The 24,944-nt window shown below is 52.5% G+C and overlaps 2 protein-coding genes across 2 annotated transcripts in view; one reads left to right on the forward strand and one right to left on the reverse strand.

Annotated features, from left to right (window-relative positions):
• The window catches only part of olf413 (DBH like monooxygenase olf413), a 224,776-nt gene that overhangs the window by 173,522 nt on the left and 26,310 nt on the right, over positions 1-24,944 (forward strand). The gene's annotated exons all lie outside the window — the stretch shown is intronic.
• Positions 2,107-24,944, reverse strand: part of LOC109504007 (uncharacterized) — a 183,319-nt gene continuing 160,481 nt past the window's right edge. The window contains exon 6 of the mRNA XM_019842254.1: positions 2,107-2,301. Coding sequence (XP_019697813.1) covers positions 2,144-2,301 — 158 coding nt within the window. The 3' untranslated portion in view covers positions 2,107-2,143. The remainder of the gene's footprint in view (positions 2,302-24,944) is intronic.

The raw sequence follows: 24,944 nt of genomic DNA on the forward strand, positions 1-24,944 counted from the left end.
CGGTTTCTATCTTCCCGCGGAGTTGGTTGATTTACTGCTTCTGCTTATTGCTTTGCTAATTTAGAACTATAACCGCGAGTCACACACATTATAAGCGCGTCCTTAATACCAGGCGCGTCCTTAAAACAGAACCGCGGCGACGCGGCGTTTCCCTACGAGTCGCGGAAGGCACCGCATGACACTACGTAGGAAATAAGAACAATGCCATTGTGCAACTGCGAAGTTGGAATGGCCTCATAAAGGGTTAACTCGTCGTTACTCTCGTAACCCAATTCCGCGTCTTTCCGCCGACGTGGATATATAAAGGCTGGCTGGCGCAACTCGCAACAGCAGCTCTCCCAGACACGCGCGCGCGCCAGGCTCTCGATCAATTTTCCTAATTCGTACACCGCTCGTGCCGAGCCGACCGTGCGCTTGGAAAATCGCAGCGGAAGAATTACCGAGCTGACGAGGAAGAGGAGGGAGAGCACGAGAAGAAAATGAAGGTGGGGACAACTCGCGGGAAAAAATTTGTCTCTCTCTCTCTCTCTCTCTTTCTACGCCGAAAATTCATTTTCTCATGCGAACGTGATAAGAGAACTCGACTCCGTCAATATTTGCGTGCATTTTACCGTATCAGCCCGGCAGAACTCAATTTTTCTTGTGGTTTTATGTAAAAAGAATCGAATTTGTCCACGGCAGTAGCGCGCGTAGCATTGACTTGGTCGTTACGCGACCGCGGCTTTGTTTTTCGGCGGATAGCATGCGGACTCGGAAGCGCAGTCGCTTGAGAGTGAATTAATTAGAGATATCGGCGAACGCCCATGCTGGGAACAATGGGCGAGTCGGTACCGGAAAGCTACAATGGACCGACGTGTTAAACTCCACCCGTTCGTGACCTCGGCATCGTTCGCCACGGCATACTGGCGCGAACGCGCGACGCTACACGGCGTTGTATGTATAGCGCACATCGCGATACACCTCTCTGAAGCCAGCAGGATCAAATCGGCAAAATCAAAGCGCACTCATTGGATTATTTAGTACTTAGTTTGCGCTGATCTGTACCATTAATCAAAAATTTATAGCCGTGCCGTTTCAGAAAAAAGAGAAAATGGTAATGCTGCTAACTTCATATAGAGTAAGTAAGATGACGGCAAAAGAAGCAGCAGCAAAGACGAAAATATAAAAAATTTTATCAGTACAAAAATTTGTACTGATTTGTACCGTCAAATAAAATTCAGTTCCGTAGAAGCAAGTCCCCATTGTGAACTCAACTTTAAGTTATTAAACCCAAGAGCGAAGTACCTCTTCCTATCAGCAGATTCGATCGCGACTTTTACAGTAGATGCGAGACAATTTAGTGGTATTGAAATTTGTAATTATAGGTTTTAGTGGTACAAATTACCTCGCATCTACTGCGAAAGTTGCGATCTGATTTAATATAATTAACTTCAGTAGACACTTGTTTCCACGAGATTGAATGCAAATATTAAGTTAAGCAAATATAAATTTTATTTGATGGTACAAATTAATATAAATTTTATTCTTTGTATTTTCACTTTCCTTTGTATTTTATTTTTGTCGTAGTTCGGCTAGCTTCATATGAAGTTGGCAAGCACGCGGTTTTTTTTTTCTGGAACCAGGTCCAGAGTGGGAAATTTTAATTACTTGTGCAAATTAATAATAGAATGAAATAGAACGAAATGGGTACTAAGTAATCCAATAGGTACGGTTTGATTTTGCTGATTTGGACCTGCTAACTTCAAAGTGATATCTACTTCTACATTAGAGGTGAAACGGACATTTAATGGATGTTCATTTTACACTCATGATAGATATCCATGTAAAATCTATCATGAATGTTCTAGTAGAGATTCATTAGGTACGTATAGTCCAGAGCTCTTATAGACATTAAATAGGCTAACTTAAATAGGAAACTTAAATAGGAAAAAGGGATGTCAGTTGGAAACGCAAAAATTAATTAGAGTTATAATAACTTGTCGCGTTTTTAATTCAAGTCCATTTTATTATTTATGAGACCTCTGAGTTATTTGTACGAGGAAGCTCAATAAAAGCTTCAAATCGAGAAAATGGAAAATTTTAATTTTCACAGATTTGTATCAGGAGATTATAATATGCGAAGAATAAATTGACTTGAATAATATTATAAAATTGAGCTACTCATGCTCTCTGTAATTGCAAATTTTAAAGTTACAAATTTCCTCACGCTGTAAAAATCGCCATCGGTTCCGCTGATACGAAGAGATATTTTGTTCTTGAGCCTGATGGAATTTGGAAGTAGCTTCTGAAGAAATGCAGCACCTGCACGTATAAAATATGTGTAATCAAAATTTATAATATAATATGTAGTACATATAAATACATACACACATGTATACATATAATCTGAAATTTTTTTGAATTATATATAAAATGTATATAGGAAAACTCACACTTTTCTTAAGGTCTGCAAAATTAATGAAAATTAAACGCAAAATTATATTCTTAGCTCCTTTTATTTCTTTTTTTTTTCTTTAATTGACGAAAATCGGACCCGCGGAATTTATATGTATATATATATATATATATATAAATTGCTGCAGTTAATTAAAATATATTTGTTTCGATCACGTGCGCTTAACGAGTTTAATCCGTACTGAAACTTCATTTTTTACCGTCCGATAACTCCGTAATTATCGTTCGCTCGAAATTTTTGCCAAGGGGAAGTTTGCCGCGAATTTGCTCAGAAGTACGCTTGTGAAGTTTATGACGCGGACTTCACCATCGAAACACGTCGCGTACAGGTGCGACTGTGTGCGCGTGTGGACACGCGGTCAAAATATACAGCACCGTCCGATCCGCGGTAGTAATTCAAACTCCCGCTCCCCCTCAGCTCTCCTCACTCAGCCCACTCTTCTGCGCGGACGGAATTAATCAATTTTTTCAATTTCACGGCGCTCGTACGTTTTCGACGCGGCCATCGCGGCGACTTGTAACGGTATGGAGTTGCTACACGGAGCGGCCGGCTACTCCACTTACGTTGGGTATCGCGGCGGTGGATCTGCATGGTAGATTTATGGCGATGCGACTGCCATTTCGACGGAACTTTGCGAGCAGTATACCGCCGTTTCGCGCGATTGCCGCACTCAGTTACTTTTATTGCCGTGTCAATTCGCGGACTGTCCTTTCGTCACGCGATTGTCCGCGCGCAGCGCGGCACGACTTTCGATTTGATAGCGATGGGATGACACAGCGGGACAATGTTACGACCGTGGAACAAGTGACGGTGGACTTCGGTATTTGTGTAAAAGTCACGTTGAGAAAGATACCGCCAGAATTGACGTGTCGGTCAGATTTTACGTCACTTTCTTCCTCGCTCTCTTCCTGTCTCAGAAGTTACCCTCGTCGTTGATATTTCGAGAGAAGAAACTCTAACGCTCGAAGATAACAATTTGCGTACAAACGGTTGCCGCGAAATTCACCTTGCGAACACACCTTGCGATGATTACGCGTGTCATCATCCCAGTGGACTCGATGAACTGTGCTGTTTCTGCGTCTAGTAGCTCAATTAATCACGAATCGAGCTCGCGGCTTTCCGCGTCGCGATCTCGTTGTTACCGAGAACCATCCTCGAAAACGCGGACAATGCTGCCGTAAAGTCACAATGAACGGCGCGCAAAAGAGTGTTTCTCGCGTTACCATTCGCGCGACACTCAACATTGTTTCGCAGACGGGAGCGCGAAAGCGTCGGGATGCGTTCGGCGGTCAGCCACAGAGCGGCACGAATTCAGATTGACGTTGCGACGAAAATAACGAACGACTATCTCGCGAAATTCCAGCGTCCGATACGCTGTGAGCGCTGTATTACAGCGGACTGACGACTCCCCGACGTCGCAACGCATTCAAACATATACGCGTGTCTCTGTTGCAATTTACAAAGCAGTCCCATCCCATCCCATCCCATCGATAATTTATCAACCCCGATTTCACGCGAGAATATTTTCTTGCGTACCTCTGGAATCGCTACGAAATAACAACGAGCGCCGCGACGCGCGAGAGCCCAAGTACCGTTGTCCTGCCTCCCTCTCAATTACGGCTTTTATTCCTAAATATTTCGTCACACGAGGAACATCAAGAACGTGCCGTTTCACGCTGTGCCGGCGTAGCTGAGCGATTTGAACGACCGATCCCGTCGGCTCGGAACAGTCCGGGATACACGAAGCGGGCGCGCGAAGCCGTGCAAGTTGCACGTTCGGAGTAGTCGGAGCGCGCGAACCCCTCCAGACGGGGATTTGATGCGCGGGGCGCACGGCATTATGTAGCCGTGGATCGACGTCACTGAAAATTTCCACTTTGCGAGACACTCGGGACGCCGCTCGTGTATATACATGTGTATATACACGCGGCGCGGCGCCTTGTCGGTCCACGAGTTTCTTACAAGGCTCACTCACACGGAATTCTCCCGAGGAAGATGCGCCGTGGAATGAGCGAGAAGGCGAAAGACGCGTACAAGAGCCGAGGAGGGGGGGGGTGGAACAACTGTCTCGGAAGGAAGTGAGGAGGAAGAGAGAGAGAGAGAGAGAGAGAGAGAGAGAGAGAGTAACAAGGGAGACGGTTTACGTTTCGTGATTATGTATCGATGACCCAGTTGTGTTTTAATGCGATTTCTTTTGACGCACTGTTACTTTCCGCTCCGAGGACATTCCTCGCAAGATAAATAGACCTCCATTCCGCCGGCGCGGCGGGGAGAAGAGGAGTCGGAGCGGAAATGCGGGGAAGCGGCAGCTAAGTTTAATAATAAATGTAACAAGTAGACGCGTTGCCGTAGAAGCGAGCTCGAGATTAAAAGTAAAGTAGTCGATTTTATGATACAAAAGATTTTCTCTTAACAACTCAATGGGGGCGAGAGAAAGAGAAGGAAGAGAGGAGGGGAAACTAGGGGGGCGGGAGAGACAGGGAGAGATGGGAGGAAGATGAGGAGGAGAAAGACGGAAAGAGAGAGAGAGAGAGAGGGAGAGAGAGAGAGAGAGGGAGAGAGAGAGAGAGAGAGAGAAAGAGAGAGAGAGAGAGAGAGAGATGGGGAATTCATGTAAAACTAGTAAATAATTGTACAGATGAAGAATTATTCTGGAAGCCAACTCGGGTGCTTCCTACGGTCGGCGGGATCACGACAGGTAACCATTCTCACGAGTGCGAAGTGTGATGCACAGCGTAAGCAAGAATAATGAACAAACGCGGGGAATGGAACACGGGATTACGCGGAAATTGCGAAGATGATATATGAAGCGTGAGAAATTCGCGAATTAATCAGGAATCTCGCGTACGAGAGGAAAATAGGAGGGGAGGGCGCGCGGGAGCGGCGGAAAATCGTCAGCGGATTCCGAGGCTGAGCCGAGGACTGCGTAGCGAAGCCCTCGCGTGCAATGCGCGCGCGTGTATATGCGTGCATACGTGTGACTGGCGGCTAGATTGGCGATGCCTTACAGAGAGGATTGGCTAGCTGTGACCCGGTTCTGCCTCTATTCCGTTCCTATCCGTAGCCCTATCTAGTTTACCACTTCGCTCTCGAATAGCCCGCCGCTGTGGAGAAAGCGCGCGCGCGCGAGAGAGAGAGAGAGAGAGTAGTAAAGAGCTGATGGATAGGGAAAGACGGCAATAGGGAGAACGAGGGTGCGCGAAGTATACGAGAAAGAGACCGAAAGCGGAGGAGGGAGTCAGTCAACCAACCAGCCAGCCAGCCAGCCAGCCAGCCAGCCCGAGCTCTGTCTGAGGTCCTTCCCCGACGGTAGAACTGATCGCTATTCCGAATGGCTTGACTGGATGTAAAAGGAAAATCGAATTTGACCGATGCCGTTGGGAGAGAAAAGAAGAGCGAGGAGAGCGCGCATGGTCGTCCAGGTGCAACGCGGGTGACGGGCTTATTGGGTGGATGCGTAGCTGGAAAAGAGGAGGACAAGGAGGAAAGGGAAAGAAAGAGAGGGCTTCTCACCGGAAGGAAGGAAGGGAGGAAGGAAGGAAGGAAGGAAGGAAGGAAGGAAGGAAGGAAGGAGCTATTTGGCGCGACGGGAAATCGAATCAACACGGCGACGATCGGATCGGCAGGATTTCGCGCGGAGAGTGAGGGCGAAGAGATTACGTACGTTTGGAAACAATTATCGTCGTCGAGCCGATTCGATCCCGACGGCCCGTTACGCTTCATGGGGCGCAGCAGTCTACCTAGGAGCCATCGATCAGCCGACCTTCTCAGACTTCAAAGCGCGTAGCGATATACATCCCTGTGGCTCCCTTATCCTGCCCCGACGGGGCCGCGATCAGAACGCTGTAAAACCTCGTAATTTGCACGCGCGGGAATGAATCGCCGCGGGAATAAGGCGGCACTTTTTCCCGAGCACGTAGCTCAACACTTTGAGCCGCGGACCGGAGCGGACGACGGTGGTTGCGCCGCGCCGGCGTGGCATTTAAATCGCGTCAAGAGGAGCTTTACAATTTTTTTACGACGGCCAAACCAAGTGCATTACCGGGCTAAACTCCTCCAACGTTCAACGGTTTACTTTTTCCCCCGCTGCCGATGTGTCACTAATGGTTCAAAGCGCCAATCGTTTACGTTGTCGAGTCTCAGTCGTCAGGCCTCGTTCATTCCGCCGAACGAGCTCTTATTATGCAAATTCCGCGAATTCTCCGCCAGATAGGCAAATCGAAGTCGGTGTCTCCTTCCTTCGTCAAAGGAAGTTTGTATCGCATTCTTCGCTCCGCGAGAGGAAGAAAGTCCCGCGAATCAGCAGAGAGACTGAGCTCGATCAAAGGGAGAAATATCCTGGCGAACGAACGAACGAACGAGGAACAAGTTCAACGCGTTCTAACGTGCCGATCGGGCATATCTTTCATACTTCTCGCAATCGACCCCAACGAGAGAGCGTCCCTTCATATGGCTTGTCTATTCATTCTCAACTCCCAGTTCGCGCGCTATTATTCCCGGGGGTCTCTGTTCCGAATGCCAGGCGTCGGCCCCACGTTCGATCGAATCCCGCGCGCGGCGATGCTCTTGGCGCCGATCGAGAGGGTGCAGCAGCAGCGCACAGGTAACGCGAACGCTCGCTCGTGATATCCGTCCGGAAGTTCGCACAAAGCGACAAACTAACCGTGTGCAGTAACGACCGCGACCCGCGCGTTATGAGAGAGAGAGAGAGAGAGAGAGAGAGAGACCGGGAGAAGAAGCACGGAGACCGTCTCTCTTCCTCGCTTTTTCCGCGCGAGCAATCTACCTCTTGTCAACATGTTTTTTAAAGAAAGGCAGGGGGCTGGGCGAAGGAGGAGGAGGAGGGTGTCGGGGGCCAGAGGGGTGGGGGGAGAATACGCTCTTCGGTAACTAATGACAGTTTGGAGAAGTTCGTCCTCTCAGCGGCCTCCTTGCGCCGCGCGCTGCCCTTCCCAAGTTTTCCAATCGGCCAAAAACTCGCAAACTGACATTTACCTAGGAGGATTTACTTTGCGATATACCAGAAACGTCTCCTTTCTCTGCCTCTGTTATCGGCGGCTCTTTCTTCGGGCGCGACCGTCCCGACGTCGGGGAGCGCTTTCCAATCATCCCGGCCGCACGACTTTGCGCTCCTTCTCCTCCCCTCCTCCCTTCTTTCGTCCCACACATATATATACACGCACACACACAGTGTCTTATCAAATCTTTCTTTAAGCTAAAGCGGCGCGATAAAGCCCACGAGCGGTCGCCGTTCGCAATAATCGGCGAGACGCGCGGGGGTGCTCTCGCCGATCGGAATTGTTTTCATGCGCGCGTACTGCCGTCCGAAACGTCCGAGTATTATCTTGAAGGATATCAAACGCGATATGGCTGCGCCATCCTGAAAGTCAATCGGCGGAAATGGAAAAATCTCGATTTCGCGATTGCTCTCGTTTTCCTTTACTCTTCCATCGAAGTGTAATTTGAAGTACTACTCGTGCGGAGCCGCGCGAGACGCGCGCGTGCGTGTTTTTCTTGGGGAAAAATATTTTCCGACCCGGTACGGTACGCATGCGGTAAACAAACGTCGAGTGGCGATCGCGTTCGTCGCTAGCTGAAACGTAGCGAAAGTACAGGAGCCTGAAGCCACGTGTCTTTGCATTGTTCGCGCGTCTAGTCAGTCGACGACGATGACGCGCGAGTTTTAATTGCAGCGTCAGCTGTTAATGACACTTCCACACAAAGTCATCGTCCGGAAGTGGAGGAACGCGCGAGCTATACACGGAGAGATATAGTATAGGTTCCTCGCGCGAAAAAAAATATTTTTCAGGGAACCCGCGCAAATAAATACTTGCTAAAAGCATGGCGGCTCTCTTTGCTATCTTGAATTACAAATATCGGTCGCGCACGCGCGTGTACAGTGACTCCGCGTATACCCGGAAATATTTGCTCGACGGATGCAACAGTTTTACCTTTTTTTTTTTTTTGTTTTCTTTCCTTTTTTGCCCGACCTAACATGTGTACGATCGAGCGTGTATTTTCTGCTGTATGCGCGAGGTGTGCAATACGTCGGAAGTGCTTGCCGAATATCGATCTACCGCAGTGCAGCGACCAGCCGTTTCCTTTTTTCCCCTGCTCGCGCGCTCGTCCAACCACCACCCCCTGCCCCATCGACTCCCCTCTTGAATTGTTCTTTCGAGAATATATAGACGCGCGCTTCTCCATGAGAGGCTAGCTTTCAGCGAATACAAATCAGACAGCTCGGTAAGAAATCGCCGCTAATTGAGCTATCGCATCGACCGAGCAGCAGTAATGAGCGACCATATGCGCGTTCGCGAAAGCAGCGCACAATATTATTTTAACGTAGCAAACACTTTCCTCGATTCCTCGCCTCGCGAGGAATTCTCTCTCTCTCTCTCTCTCTCTCTCTCTCTCTCTCTCTCTCTCTGCGACCGAGGAGAGTATCATTTAAATGAGAAGTGGCTCCGTTTCGCTTCTCTGAAATATTATATTGAAAATTGTCCCGCGTAATCACTCAATTCCGGCCGTCCACGTGTCGTTTGAGCGTCATGCTGCCGCGGATGTTAATAAATTAAATCATTAACACCGCATAGACAAAGCGAGACAAAACGGGCGAGCGAGAGAGAGAGAGAAAGAGAGAAGCGGAATACAGCGGATTTTAATGAATTAGATTACGGGAAACGGCGCATACATCCGCGGCCACACGTACAGCCGAGAGAGTTCGCTGCGAATGAGCTTAATCGAGAAACAATACTTTTTATAAATATATACCGACCCGTGCGTGCGCGCGTGCGTGCGTGCGTACGTGCGTTAGCGCGTTTGACGAGGCCGGCGCGAGACTTTCCGCGCGCGGTTAAAGGCCAAATCGGAATAATCGATTTCGCCCTGGCGCCGGGGACTTTGCCGCAAAGCTACGCGAATATATCGCACCAATTTGCCGCGTCGGTGATAAGATTATACGTTGCAGCGACGCCGAGTGCATTCGACCTTCGCAATTTCGTATTCACTCCTGCAATCTCGCGGAACGGCACTCGGGAACGCCAACAAGATGTTTCCGCGCCGCTCCAATACCCATATCCTGTTAGACGAGCAGTCGCTCGCTCGTTCTCGCTGCTGCGCTCCCTCCTTCTTCTTTTTTTCTCCTCTCTCTCTCTCTCTCTCTCTCTCTCTCTTATTTCTCTCTTTTTTATTACCTTTTCTTCGCTTCCGAACGTCTTTTAACTCCTAAGCGATAGCTATTTCGCAGATGGACGGATAGGTGGTTGGGGAAACGGACGGATACGCGCGCGCGCGCGAGGTAGCTATCGGCGTTATCGCCGAGCTGAATCGCCAGCAGCATCCGATGACTCGGCGAACTATCGAATTTTAGACGTATCTCAAAGCACCGTTTGTATCTTTCCATGTTATCTTTTTTTCTTCCTTTTCTCTTTTTACTGTTTGCACACAGGTATCTCTTCATCGTCGATTACACGCTCTTTCTCTCCCTCTTCCTCCCTCTTTCTCTCTCTCTCTCTCTCTCTCTCTCTCTCTCTCTCTCTCTCTCTCTCTTATAGCACCTGTTAACGCGAGACTTTCTCTGCTTTGTCCCCGCGTTCTGCTGAAACAAACGCGACGTCAAAAGGGAAGGTTCGTTACTTTAGACTTGTCTGCCCTCGTTCTGCTCTCTTTGTCGATGTTGAGAGCGGGCATCAACGTGCGGGTGCCGCCCTACCGTCGCCGAAGTAGTCCCGTCAGAAGGTATGCCAGGCTCGTGCGATTAAGTCTCGTCTTACGATGAGGAGGCACAGCGAGCGTTCGCAGCGGCCGCGTGGAGGAGCTTCCTCCTCGGGGTCGAACCACGGCCAGTAACGTGTCCAACAGCTTAATCTTTAACTAATCCGGGCTCCCTCCGCGCGACGCCCGCGAGGTATTAAGGGGTAATCCGAAACACGAGTTTAATGACCAACTACTCCTCATACAGCAACGCGTCGAGTCTAAGGTGGCTCGCGCGTTTACATAGTCTTAAGTAGCGATCTTAAGGATTAGAACGAGATTGCCTAAGTTGTAAGTAAGGGAATTATTGCACAGAGGGAGGGGGATGGATGAGCGGAATTTCTTATTAATCGACTGTCATAACGAGGGGTTACCTGCGTGAGTATCCCCGCTGACATAATGACGTCCCTATTTATTAGTTGCATTAATAATAACGGATCTTTCTAATAAATCTAATCTCTCTCTCTCTCTCTCTCTCTCTCTCGGTGCCGACCGAGTGATCACGCGGAAGTTGGATTGTTATTTCCGCCGTGGCCATTTTCGTTGCGAGATATAGGATTGTGTCATATAATAATAATAATGACAAAAATAGTAACAACAACCGCGTTCAAAGGATAGCGCTTGTGTCATCGACTTTCATCTCGCAGATTTTCGAACGATGACTCTCCCGGCATTCACGGCAACTTTTGATAACACGGCCGACGTATCAGGAGTTTAATACGGCGGCTAACGAATAATCGATACTGTCTGATTTTTATTTCGTCGCGTGTTATGACTCGAGCGAATCGCTATTCAACGTCAATCACGATTTTAAAGCCGAGTAAAGTATCGGATTCGCGTGGGAGCTAGCTATCCCGCACTCGCATGCAACAAAGTGCAATTAATCTCCCCCAAGTCGACAAGTGTGCCGTAGTCTTGTCGATCGCGATCAGGAGGATCCATTAATAAAGTAGATCCGACAAATGATTTCACCGAGCGACCGTACACGACCCCGCGGAATTACATCGCCGCCGTGCACGATAGTTTACAGTTATTTATAACGAGATTTATACGCGTCCACGTGCGGAATAAGGGTGTGATTTATGGCGCGGCGGCAGCAAGGTGATACTCAAAAATCGCTTCCTTCTTTTACAGCTGCGCAAACAGCGATTTATAGCGCGTAATCGTTTAGCCGTCGTCACACGGCGGCGCTTGCCGCTGAACATTTCGGCTCCGTCGCATCGCGATGAAAGTCATCAGCGCTTGCAAGAGGCTGTCGAAGCCGCGCTTACCAAACTGCGTTGACAAACGGAGGCGCTTTCTGCTCGCGACACGCCGGCCGGCGATGCGCGCTGCTCTGTCAGAGTTGATCGAGTTATAATAAATCTCGATAAAGCGTCCCGATAAATCCGATCGTGATAAATTCTGCTAATGACGACGCGGCCCGCTGATTGTTATTATTAAATTTCGAGCGAAATGTATGTCGCAAGTTAATCGGATCTCGAAAGAGCTCAAAATTCTAGAATTAATCGCGCCGAGATTAGCCTCGTCGCTTCGAATTTCGCTATTTACGAGGAGCGATGACGGATGGACGCATTAACGCGTAGCATATTATGCGCAATATATTATGCACGACAGTTGTGACATGTGATACCTGAAGCCACGGCGGAAATGCGCGCAACTTATGCGCGCGTTTCAATTATCGTAATTTAAACAATTACTGAATTTACATGAATTTCATTTTCTCGTTGGGCTTTATTAAAAACGATTTACTCGTTCTCTGCCGAGTGCTCGCTGCTGTTTTCGCTGCCATCCGACGCATACGCATTGTCTGCATGTCTGCACGCGTTCGTAACTATACCTGTCATAAAAGTGAATCAGCCGCGGCATCTCTGAAAAACCCTTTTGCGCTCATCAATATTAAGACGCGCGCCGTCTTCTTGCCAGTTTTATTGCCCAGTTGTTATTCTCTACCCACGAGACGGCACCTAATTTTCAAACCGCGAGCATTTATTATTTTTTCCTGACGAAAGCTGGGGATGACGCGTGAAGGAAAGCTCCTTTCACCTTGAGCGCGCACTCACTTTCGCGTCGTAAACGCGGCTAGATATAGACTTTCCATCGGGCCATTTCGGGCCCGCTTCTCCTTTTGTCCGCGTCCGCGCGATATTACCGTCGACATTTGTGTTTCGCTATTTGCGCCCGCGATGACGAACGAACGCGCGCGCGCGTTCTAATGGCGGGACTATACATTATGTACGAAGGCTTTGAGGCCTGCCCTGTCGCTCGGCTGTGAAATGCTAAACGAAACCCGTGCTTGATCCCGCTTCGAATATAGTTGCGGCTTTGATAAGCTTCCCGCGCGTATCGATCGCGCCATAGCCCGAGGTGTTTAAACTGTCCGATCATCTCGACCCTAAATGCCAACGGGGAAATGCCCGTTGGCGGCGATAATGCAACTATTATGTCCGCGGTTATCCTCCGAATCGGAACTGGCGCGGTTAACAGGTACGAGAAGTTGGCGAGTTAATTCCGCGCGCGCACGTGGCGAAAGGACGTCCGAGAGAGCTGCATTTTTGCGGACGCGCGACACAACTCGCGACAATTCCTTCGCGCATTCTCAGCAAACTCCCGAAAGCCTTGCCTCGGGAAATTTCACTGCGCTGAACTTTTTTTTTTTTTTTTTTTTTTTTTTTGACAATTCAAAACGACCGACCATCGTTGTTTTTCTCGTCGAATTTCGACCCGAGGCATGCGTTATCCCTCCGTGAAAATTTATAGGGGAAGGAATTCACTGTCGCTCACTCTCGCGTTTCCTGCGACAGACGAAATAGGCTCGCGTCATCGCTCGATTGGAAATAGCGGCGAGTAACACAAATAACGCGAGAACCCACGCTCGTCCGATTCGCTCTCGCTAAATGCTCGATATCCGGTTATTAATCGCGACGCACAGCGCTGTATTTACATTATTAGTCGACCGTTGCCGTATTTGCATGCCGACTATCTTTTATTGCCGATGAGGTGGGACGAGCAGGAGGAAGAGGAGGGGTTTATTGAATCACAATCCCCCGACGACCCGCGCGCGCGCACGTTTATCGCATAATACGGCCGCGGAGCGATGCGAAATTGTCTCGCCGCATGCGACGCGATCGTCGCCCAGAGGCTCGCACGAAAGCTTCGATCGCGTTATTCCCGCGACGCATTAAAGCTCGAGCGGATTTCTCTCTCTCTCTCTCTCTCGCTCTCGCTCTCGCTCTCGCTCTCGCTCTCGCTCTCGCTCTCTTCGTCTTTCGAACGGCGTGTGCTCATTTCCCGTTAAATTCATCCCGCGCGACCGGTATAATGCTTTTTAACGAGTTTGCATAAGCGCGACCAACAAACTCGGACGAAGCGTCGAGATTTATGCTCGAACCGTGCTTTCGCCGAAGACGTAGCGCGCGATGACGAAGGAGCCTGGCTCGAGGTAAAGGCCGCTTTCTCTCTCTCTCTCTCTCTCTCTCGTAGTAGCTTCCGAGTTCCTTGACTCTGACGACCTAGAATTATTCGCCCTTACCATAGGGCTCTCCGCAAATTTATTTTTATTGTCCGACGAGAGAGGAGGGGAGAGAAGCCGGCGCGAGCGAATCGATACCGTGCTAAAGCGTTCTTCGCCAATTGCGACTTTATCGTGTAGGAGTATCATATTAATTTCACAAACGGTGTCAACTTCGATGTGCCTTTTTCCCTCGCGGCCAAAAATTGTCCGACCTATGACGCACGCACGCACGCACGCACGCACGCACGCACGCACGCACGCACGCACGCACACCGGCGCGCGCACAAACGAGTGCGCGCGACACTTTCGTCTCGTAATTGGGCCACATGCTGCTGCCGTTATTTACGGATATCGGTATGTTCGACGCGTAGGTGCAACTTGACAATCGATTGGAGTCGCGAACGCGCAGTGCGACGACAGTTTCGAGTTTCTGTTTCCAGAATTTAGTTCCATTAACGAATACGCGTCATATCGACGGTACGACCGCGGCTATTTGAGTTCTGGTCAGGTAGCCCGCGTGTCCCTGGAGAGAGTTACCTGAGAGCGCGCGCTCGCGCCGAACAGATGACACAGTGTGTTGCTTTTCAATTGGATTGAATTCCGTGGATCCGCCGGAGCCGCTATAGTCGCTACACGTTCGACACGGTTGTATTAAAATCGACCTGCGAGTCGCGTCCTGCGAGTCCAATTATATTTACCGAGGTGACGTCACTCTCGCCAGGAAGAGAGCCCCGTGATCCGCTCGCGTGACGACGTCCCACGTCTCCCACTTTCTTTTTTCTATTTCCTCCCTGCCTTCTCTTTTTTTATCTGTCGCGTGATGGAATATCCGCCGGACTTATTAACACCGATATGGCGCCTCCGATCGAAGGTTCACCCCGCCTCCGCGCGTATTACCGCGGCATAATTCTTCCTGTGCTTATGCTTGTGAGAACGACTTTTAGGTTAATTGGAAGCGGAAGAATGTGTGCATATGCATTCCGTTTCCGGCCGCGCGGAAGTTTCATCCATTTTTCGCGGTCGCTTAAGTGGTCGCTTGAGGGGGGTCTCATTAGGTTTCGGTTTGAAGGGGACCGGATAAAAACGACGATAATTTAAGTATTCCGCTGAATAAATCTCCACCTTTTCGAGAAAAACGCATTGACAAGAGGCGCGTTTTCAGCATCGGATCTCTCTTCGCGTGGTTGATTCTCACCTCTCGAGCCAGCACGGTCTCGAACGGTGAATCGACCCGATATATTTAACAATGACCGACGCTTTGTTGTTTCTCGCGAGGCCAGTTCAGCTCGAGTGCCCCAGTCGCTCGCAGCCGCGGGAAGAAAATTGCAGACGCATCGAGAGACGCATATCCGCGTTGAGGGACGCTCGTCCTCAGGAATGCTCGGGAATACCGCGTTGTGTCGCGGCGCCACCGCGTCCGTTCAAAGACAACAGAGTCACCGGCGACACGCTGTTCCAGCGTGTCGCCACGCTATGTATCTTCGCCGCAGCACTCCGCTTTCGACAAATAATAGCGCGATCGGTAGCGCGCGCTCGCGACGGCTTCGTTACTCGATTCCGAGATCGCGAGCGGCGAGACGCGAGCGGAGCTGTAACCGATGTTTGAGTTCCGGTCAGGTAACACACGTACCCCAGGAGAGATACCTGACCGGAGAGCAGACTGCGAGAGTTATCGCGCGCAGTTGATCCTACTCTCGCGTTCCGAAACGCCGCGGCACTTACCCGCGCTCACTTACCCGTGGAGACACACTGCCGGAGTTTGCGTTCGAGTTCCGCTACTTCTCAATCCTCCGGCTCTTTTGTGTCCCGGAACTTCTTCTCACCCGCCCCGCGCCCCCCGCCGCGCCGCGCCGCTCGAGGCCGCTCCGATTCGTACATTCCGTTGGTCGCTCGAGCGCCGGCCGTGGCCGCGGAGGCACCGCGCGCGAGCTATCTCGCCCATCAGTCTCTCTGCTTGAGTAGTCTATTGTTAAGAGACCTCCTCGTATCGCGGTCTATCTTGAGTCTCGAGTCTCAAGGAAGTCGCGTGTACTCTTTCTCGGCCGCGGGTGCAGTCGCGCCCGGTCGCGCCGTCGGACGCACACGCGTCCGTCGTTCTCGTTCGCATTCCGGCGGATTTGACGGCGACGAGAAACGTTCCAGACGCAACGTTACCGTCTCTCTCTTTGTTACGCCATATCTCTCTCTCTCTCTCTCTCTGATTAATCGCGGAGGGGAGCCTGAGAATCCCCGGATTAGAACAGATATACTTTAATCTTTATGCGCTTCTCTTTCACGCTTTCCTCTCCGGCTTCTTCCGCGGCTGCGCGCGCCTCCGTGCTCGCTCGGAAATTCGAGCAAGAGGTAGCGATAGTTTCTTCTAACTTGCGAGCGACTCTTTTCCGCTAGCGCGCTCGGGTTATCGCGCGTAATATATCGCGCGCCGAGTGGAATATCGTGTCGCCGCAAATTGGAGCGAGTCGTGCCGAAAATTCGCCCGCGCAGTAGTTTGCGAGGGGGACCTTGACCCGCGCGAGCTTCGGCCGACTTGACTCGCGCTCGCCGCGGCTGAGAGAGAGAGAGAGAGAGAGAGAGTCCTCGTTGTAACACGGCCGCGGGAGTTCCTCTCCTCTCGCACACAATCGCGCAACGGACGTCAATTCCGGTGACGTAACGCGCGATGCGATCGGAGCCACACGTGCAGCGACACTCGCTGGCACGTCGATTGACGAGAACCTGTTACAAGACTGCGGTTGCCGCGAGGCGAAAACACAAAAAGGGGAGAAATGTTCTCTTTCGACGCGGGAATTTCAAGAGAAGCTCGCGCGAGCGTCCGCGAGAGAGAGAGAGCGCGCGCGATGGCGGGAGAGTGCTTGCTCAAGGTAAACACGAAACTCAAAGACCACAGTCATCGCGCAGCCGATACGTTGACCCAGCTCGTCGCTTTCCTATTTTTGCGAAATATTTACGTCGCTCGAATGTAGCGCGCGCCCGCGCACTGCAAGCAGAGACTGCAGAAATACTGTCGGCGGCCGGCCGGGCGCACTCGACTGAGGGCGGTGGCTGCGCGCAGAAACGGAAATTTGTTCGGAATGAAATTTTCGCAAACAGCGCGCGCGCGCCCCGATGGCTTTCGCTCGCCCGCGTCTACGGGCTCTCCTGGTATTCAGCGGAAAATTATACCGGCTAATTCACGATGACGCGCCAACTCCGGCATCCGCGCGCGCGCTCTGTGTCTCGGCTCACCGCGCGAGCGTAAAAGCTTCGTATCTTGCACAATGACGTTATGCGATATTCGCGGTTGCACCGCGACGGAAAATCCGCTGCGAACGACAGACGCGCAGAGTGTGCTGCGTGGGAAAGCGCATCTTTCGGGAATCTCTGCCAAAGTTGCTGTCATTTCCGCCCGCTTCTTTCGAGAGACTTTCTCCCTGTTGCGTTTGCGTGCGACGTTTCGATAAGTAAACTTTCCAAAAATCTCACAACGATCCTTCCGGCCGAAAAAGCTGCACAGATTCCCACTGTGGCGTGTCGAGACTCCGTAAACGTCGGCCCGTGAGTCACCCTGTACATTCGGGGCGGGTAACGCGACCGGGTGACGAATATCGCCGGGAAATCTGGCCCACCGATTGAATTCCGCACGAGAGCAGACGGAGGCGAAGTCGCAGGCGTATCGCACAGCCGCGTCCGCGTGTCTTTTCCCGTACGTAAGGGTTGATCCCCGCGCGTTTCTCCGACGTACGTGGTACGCCTTTCCCGTACGCTATGCAATTCCGCCGGTACCGGCGCCATCGCTCGACGGAAACGAAGTAGCGCGAAATCCATCTCTCTCTCTCTCTCTCTCTCTCTCTCTCGGCACGGCAGCGCGAGCCGAAATTACTTCAGGTGTTCGGGCGCGCCGGATATCGACGACTCGGAGAGCGATCGCTATCGCGGAATAATTAATCCCATTGGCCTGACCCCGCGCCCGCCCTCCGCCGCCGCCCCTGCGATTTCTAACGCCGTCGAGCGGAGTCGGAGGTACGAAGGAATTCCCGTTTTCTATAGGCCGATATTTAATTAACGGAAAAATTATCCCCCTAACGAAATATTTCATATAAAATTGTAATTAAACGACAGGTAACATTTTTTTCCAGTTCACTTTGCTTCGCGGTGAGCACTGCGAGAGCTGGAGGGAAGATAATTTAATCGCGGCGCACAGAGGAATTTCCCGATCGCATTAGCGATTTTTCGGAACGGATTCTCGCGCAACCCGGAAATATTCGATGTCCGTGCGACCGCGATATTAAACGCGAATATTCCGTGTTATATGGGTGAATGCTGACGTACGTCACGTGTGTACACGCTAAGTCGTTGCTTCAGAATCACCCCTCCTCCCCGTGCGGAGACGATCGGGTTTCCAGTCGAAGTTCGCCGCAAGCGGAGCGTTTTAACACTATCGGCTCCGTCGCCGATAAAATCTTTAACGGAGCGCGAGAGTCGCGCCAAGTGGCAGACTTGAACATTCATTAACGGCGCGCGCAAAGTATCGGGAACTTTTTCCCCGCGATTGCCGACGGACAGGACGAGCCACAAGACAGGACGGCTCGTAATGACGTTTCGCAGACAAACATGGCGTCCACATTTTCACCATTCGATCGCGCTGCTGTTTGCAGTTGTAAGCTTCGTAGCATCGCCGCCACCGTGAGCGGGATGGAGGGGAGGAGGGATGGAGTAAACAGAGTGAAAAATAATATAATTCGTTTCCACGACGTGGCTTTAACGTTGCTCGAACGTGGTCCTCGCGCGCGCGCGTTTATACGTTCCCGAGCAGCGGCGTAACGTCGAAGTTAACTTTCCGCATTCGCGGACCGCGGTAAGTGCCCGCTCTAAACTTGTCTGGGGCTGTGACGGCTTAATAGCGCGCGAATGATATTAGCAGTTACCAGAAATTCCGAATGCAGTTTTACGACGCATGCGGCGGTGGCGACGTTGACGACGACGATGGCGATAGCGGTAGCGGCGGCGGGCGGCTCGAACTGCAGAAACGCGAAAGTCGTATCTGGACCGGGTCGTCACGCCACGTTACGTTAATGTGCGTCGTCGCTTTTGCAGATAAACTATAAGCGCCGGTAGTTATCGCATCGCGCGACTAGCAACCGTGGTTCGCGCTTGACACACGCAGACGCGCGCGCGCACACACACACACACACACACACACAGGCATGATGCGAAGTCGGTCGCTGTGCGCCTTTTGTCCGGCGCATCGCGAACGGAAAATAATGTTGCGAAAACTGGAAGAGCCGATAGCCGCGTATATATACGGTATATATACGGGAGCGGTGTCTGGCGCAGCCGCGCCGTTTAAATTATCATCGGGAGAACACGAGTCGGTTATTTTACATACATCGGAAAAAAATTAATTAATTGTACAAACGAGGCAATCGATAGAGGGAGAGCCGGTAAAACCGACGATACGAGGGCAGGCTTTTATCGGTCGCGCGATTACGATTTCACTACGATACGATGCGCGGATCTCAGCGAGGACGTCGAATCGCGGCAAACACACACACACACGACGCCCCGGCATAATAATTTATCGTCGCCGGCCGTCGACGTCGCACGATGGAGCGACGACACGCGAATCTCCGGCCGGAAAAATGTTCGCGCCGAGTGCTCGCGCTCATTCATTTTTCTATGAGCGGCTGCTCAATGGAGCCTCATTTTCCACGATTGCGCGAGATCCGCGCGCGAAGATCGCGTCGAACAGATCGCGCGCTTGCCACTTGGCCCGATTGTCGCGACAAATACGCTGTCCGTGCCTGCAAAGTCGAACGGGAAGAACGCCATTTCCTCCCAGCCGCTCATCGCCGCGCACGCCGGCACATTTTTCAACCTTTGCGTTTTAAGTTTTCCGCGCGAGCAGTTTTATTCCTCAGACGCCGAGCCGCGCATATTCGCGCGCGACGCGCGCTGAAATATCCGACGGAGTGTTTGGCAAATCGCGCGTAATACGACGACCCTTTCGCCGCCGGCCGGCGCGCATGCCGACGACGTTCATTGTTACCCCGCGAGGGCGTATCGATCTGATCCGCGCCTGCGGAGGATTCGGCTCGAGTTCGCGCGCGTCCCAGGCACTCTGTACTTTGTTCATCTTTATGCCGAGGCCATTTGTCGGCGCCTATAAATTCAAACGCGAGAGAGAGAGAGAGAGAGAGAGAGAGAGAGAGAGAAAGAGATAGAGAGATCCTCCTCCCTCTGATCGCCCCTCGACCATCGTCCTTCAGCTCCGGAGCGCGCTGAAGGACGAAATGAAAGCACGCATCTCGGTGATGTCGCAGAGAGCGGCTTCCTGCTCGCAACGCGGCGTTCTTTTCGCAAGATCTGTCATTTGCTGCTTAATTCGCACGAGAGAAGCTGACCGCGACTATCTCCTTTCGCTCCTCGACCCAATCGACGCGCGATTTTCGAAGCTTGACTTCTTTTCAATTCGGCGCGCCTGCGAGCGCTTCCGCCGCGGCGGGTCCATTCTTCGCGCTGTTGATATTTATTTAATCCGCATGAAAATGTGCGGGGAGCGGAGCGGAGCGGAGGGAGTTCACATCGTCGGCGCGAACTCCCATCGGCTTATGATTTCCGAGTCGATGATCGAAAGTCGATGATCCGTTTATCGACTCGCGCGCGCATTCTCGCCGGGGCGAGAATTCAATGGCTGAAATATATACGAATCCCAGCCAGACGTCGGCTGGAGGACGCGAATGTCGGCAGAACTTCCCATCGCGCGGCTTATTCGTCGCGGCAATCTCGTCCCGACCGACCTCTTCCTCCTCCTCCTCCTCTCCCTCCGCTCGGTATCTTTCCCGCCGGTGCGTGCGTGCGTGCGTGCGTGCGTGCATGCGGGTGTGCGGGTGCAGTCGCGTTTCTCCATTTTCCAGGCCACCCGATAGAATAGTCCCGTTTGCACCGCCGAGTGGCTGCGCCACTCTTCCGGCGTTCGCCACTCGATCTCCAATTTCGCCCTCGCGATCCGCGCTCCTTTTCCACTGATTCGCACACACCCGGGACCGCCTGCCTCGTTCCCACCCCCGTGACGGTTCCTCGCACGCAATCCTCACTCGTCGTCTCTCGAGAATCCCGTGTAAGGCTGCATATCACGGTGTGGCGCCCCTCTGCAAGCATCATCCCTTGCGCAAACCTCCGTGCGCGTGGATTCGCGCTTCGCAAAGCGTATTCAGCGTCTTCGCGTCATTTGCTATCCGGGCGAGCTCCGAGCCGAGAGGGATCGAAAATACGCGGCGAGTGCGAGAGCGGATATATGCTGCGCCGCGCCCCGAAAGTCGCGCGAGCACTTCGGCAATCGGTCTAACCGAAATCCCGGCTGGGGCAGAAAATGGAAAAGAGAGCGGACCGCGATAGACCTCCGTTTAGAAGACGCGAGCTTTTGTTAAAAATACAACAAGAGACGTTTCTGTATGTGTGTGTGTGTGTGTGTGTGTGTACGAAAGATAAGACCGTAAGTCGCGGGTCTCGCGCGAATTGCGTGTTAAATTGCGTCGCATTCGCGTTCCCGCGGAAACATTAGATTCCAGAGCGCTGTGAACGATCACATTTGCATCACGCTGATCGTTGCGCGGAAAAGACGAACTCGAGCTTCGTCATGATCGACGCGCGTCAACGCGACCCCTCATTACTCTTGCGAGCGATACTCTTTGCGAGCGACAATCGCCGGCGGAACGAGGGAAAACGCGGCCGCCGCGAGGGAGCGACGAGCGGAGAGCTCTCTCCACCGCGGTAGCGTCGATTTCATCCAATCAACGACGTTTTTAATACCAAGCGATCAGCGATCGGCTCTCCTGGCGTATGGTCGGCGTACTAATTACTAATCGGGATAAGACGCGCGAGGTGGAGTAGCGCGGCAATACGCGCGCGAACGTACTCGCACCGCAGAAGTGCTCTCTCTCTCTCTCTCTCTCTCTCTTTCTTCCTGCTTCGTCTCTCCCTCTGCTACTCCTCCTCCCGCTGCTGCACGCTCTACGTCGGGCGAAATGAAGGGAATAAGCACGCGGTATTCTCGGGGAAAAATCCGAGCGTGGAGCTATTTTCCTGGATTAAAAAAACAAGTCGATATATATGGCATTTCTAGCCGGTATGACGTTCTCGCGAGGAATCGCAAGGAAGGAGAGAGAGAGAGAGAGAGAGAGAGAGAGAGAGAGAGAGAGATTTTAACGGCGGGACGTTTCCGTTTCCGAATAGGGGCGGGGGGTAGGGGGTGGCTTATCGCGCTTATCTGAATCGCGGACGGCCAGTCGCGCGCCGAGCGAGATTCGATCGTTACCGAAAAGTAAGGACACCCCGTAAGTTTCCGGCGGATACGCCAAAAATAACGCTGGAATAAAACGGAATCTTCCATTACCGGGCTCGCGCGCATTTGGTGGGTTCATACGGGGGTTATCTGAGCCCCCGCTCTCCCCGCCGCCGTTATCTTAATGGCACTTATTGTCTTGACGTATAGTACGTTTCTCTCCGCGGCCGTCGCCGTTTCTCCCTCTCCCCCTCCCTCCTTCTCTTTCGCTCTTGCCCTCCGCCGCCACGGTTCCTCTCTTTCAGTCCCACCCTTTCTACTTCTGCACACGCATTAAGCTTACGAAGGGCTTGCGATGACGCGTCGCCGTCTTTATCGCAAGAACAGAGCGCCCTCCTCTCTCTTATCCTTCATTCACTAACGGGGGAGGGGAGGGGGGCGAGACGCGTGTAAGCTTAAACTTAACAGCGTGTCATACGGCTCCCGGCCTCGCGCAGGTCGAAGGCGGCGCAAGTGACGATGAAGAGGCGAGCGCGGTATAACGTCGCGACTTGCCGAGAGCCGATTCCGGATTCGGTAGGATTCGCGCGCCAGGATAATTCCGATGCCTTGTCCAGGGACGATTCGGGACTAAGTCGCGATTGCCGCTGCTTTCGCGACTGAGGACTCCTCGGGGTGCTCGTCGGGCAAGAGGAACCACGGCGAGTCCGACAATTGCGCTTCGCGCTCGCCGCATTGTCATTCCTCGATGCGATTGCTTGTTTGCGCGTCTCGATTTCGAGGGGCCGAACGGTAAGCTCAATCTTCACCTTTGTGTGTCGCGCGCTCTACGTAAAAATACAAGTCGTATTTGCGCGGCGTGCACACATAGTTCCGAGGCATTAAAGCGGAGTGATACGACGCGTGGGCCGTCGGTAGTGGCGCACTTAAAATAGGAAATCGCGGGGCGGATGTTGCCCGACGTACTTCAGCGAACATACTACGGCGAAGATCCGGCCGATTCAGCGGCTCGGCTCCGAACATTTACTTCCGGCAAACATCAGTCCTCTCTCTCTCTCCCTTCCGCTGTCCACCCCGGCGATTCCGCCGAATGCTCGCGTTTGCGAGGATACGACCGCTTATTGTTTCCGATTTTCCGCGCCCTCGGACATTTCGCCGCGCGCCGCCGCCGTCGCCGCCGCCGACGACGACGACGACGACGACGACGACGACGACGATGATTAATATTGACGCGGCTATATACCGACGGCAGAGAGAGAGTCTGCGCCGTCGTATACCTAAATTACGCGAACTTTAGTGCTCTCTCCTGTCCTCCCGCCTGCGACGACGGGATCCCGAGGGATTTCCCGGTTCGTTGACACGACAGTCAACGTCACCAGCCAGGACGACGTCCCGTCCTTCCGTCGCGCTGTACAACGCTACGCTACGCTACGCCACGCCACGCCACGCCACGCCGCGTCGCGGCGCGCTGCGCTGCTTGCCAAGCAACGTCGAGGGTATCCTTGCCGAGAGCGCACAGTGCTCGGGATTAAATTTAAATTTGCTGGCAGCGCGACTACGGAACCGCGAGCGAGACCGCCGATCGATCGGCGATCGGCGATCACCGTCCGCCGACATCGCGGCAATTAATAAACGATCGGGCGAGTCTCCTGATTGCGCGCGGGAGGGACGACGCGGCCGTCACTCGGACGTTCGCAAGTCGTGAAATTCACAACGGCGTTTGCACTTTCGGCTGCCGCCGCCACGGCGACGGGCCGTTATCGAGCGCGCGCTCTGTGTAGAGCGTCTATTACGGCACGAATAGCGAGAGAATCGCGCTATTACCGCCACTTGTACTTCACAAACGATTTCGCAGCTGCGTCTTCCCTGCTCTTCACTTTTTTTCTGGCTTCTCGCACGGCCGCATCGTTCGGTACTTATTTATATCGCCGTTGTGCTTTTCGCCGGGAAAAAAAAGGAAAGACGCGGGAACGGGAGGAGGGAGAACTTGGCATTGCGTCACGGCGCAGGGTTAAAAGCCACGGCGGCTTATTCTTAGCGCGGCGTTTTTCACGGCAATTTCCATATTGGCGCGCCCGCCCGTCCGGCGCGGTGCGAGCGCGAGCGTCGATGCTCGGTCATTTAGCGCGGTAAGTGGCGCCTTCCGCGTTGGCTATAAAATAAAAAGGAGGAAAGGGGAATGCGGGAGAGGGGGGGGGAAACACGTGAGAGATAGATAGGAAAAAGGTAGGAAATGGAGATACACAGACGGTGTAACGCGGAATCGATAGTCGAAGAGAATTACGAGAAGCGGGAGCCGCGTGCGCGCGCGCGCGCGCGCGCGCGCGGCTGCGGAATAATTCAGTATCGTCGGCATAAATGGCGTGAGCGCGAGCGCGAGCGCTCACCAGCCCCGCGGAACGAACACATGCGATTCCTAGAGGGTGAACCCTCCGGCAGAACCTTGCCGCGAGGCGGAAGAAGCCCCACCGCACGCTCGTTAATTATACAAACGCCGTTCGTGCTCACCTCGACGCGGCCTGCTGACGCGAACACTCGCGCTTCGCGCGCCGCTTTGTTGCGCGTCGATAAGCGATGAGGGGGTGGTTGGCTTTCACCTTCTCCGATTCCGACACAGCCGACTGTCTGTCTCTCCTCCCTCTTCCTCTCCCCCGCAGCGCTCCTCTCTCTCTCTCTCTCTCTCTCTCTCTCGCTCTTTACGCTCGGTTATTTTTGTCGCGGCTCCGCGGGCGTTTATTGACCGTGGTACAAATAACGAGTAACGAGTGAAAATCGCGGGTTCTCGAGGCGCGTGGGCGTTGCGTGCGGCGTTTTGGATTAACCGAGGGAAATATCCGCGTTTTGACGAGGCGCGGGAATTTTTCTCGCACGCCCCGGGCGGAACGACGGATCCGCTTATTAAAGCGCAAAAAGTCAGCCGCGAGTGATTGATGCCGTTGACTCGGACGCGGCGCGGAACGTTG

The sequence above is a fragment of the Harpegnathos saltator genome, unplaced genomic scaffold, assembly GCF_003227715.2.
Source record: "Harpegnathos saltator strain DR-91 unplaced genomic scaffold, Hsal_v8.6 scaffold467, whole genome shotgun sequence".
NCBI classification, from domain to species: Eukaryota; Metazoa; Arthropoda; class Insecta; order Hymenoptera; family Formicidae; genus Harpegnathos; species Harpegnathos saltator.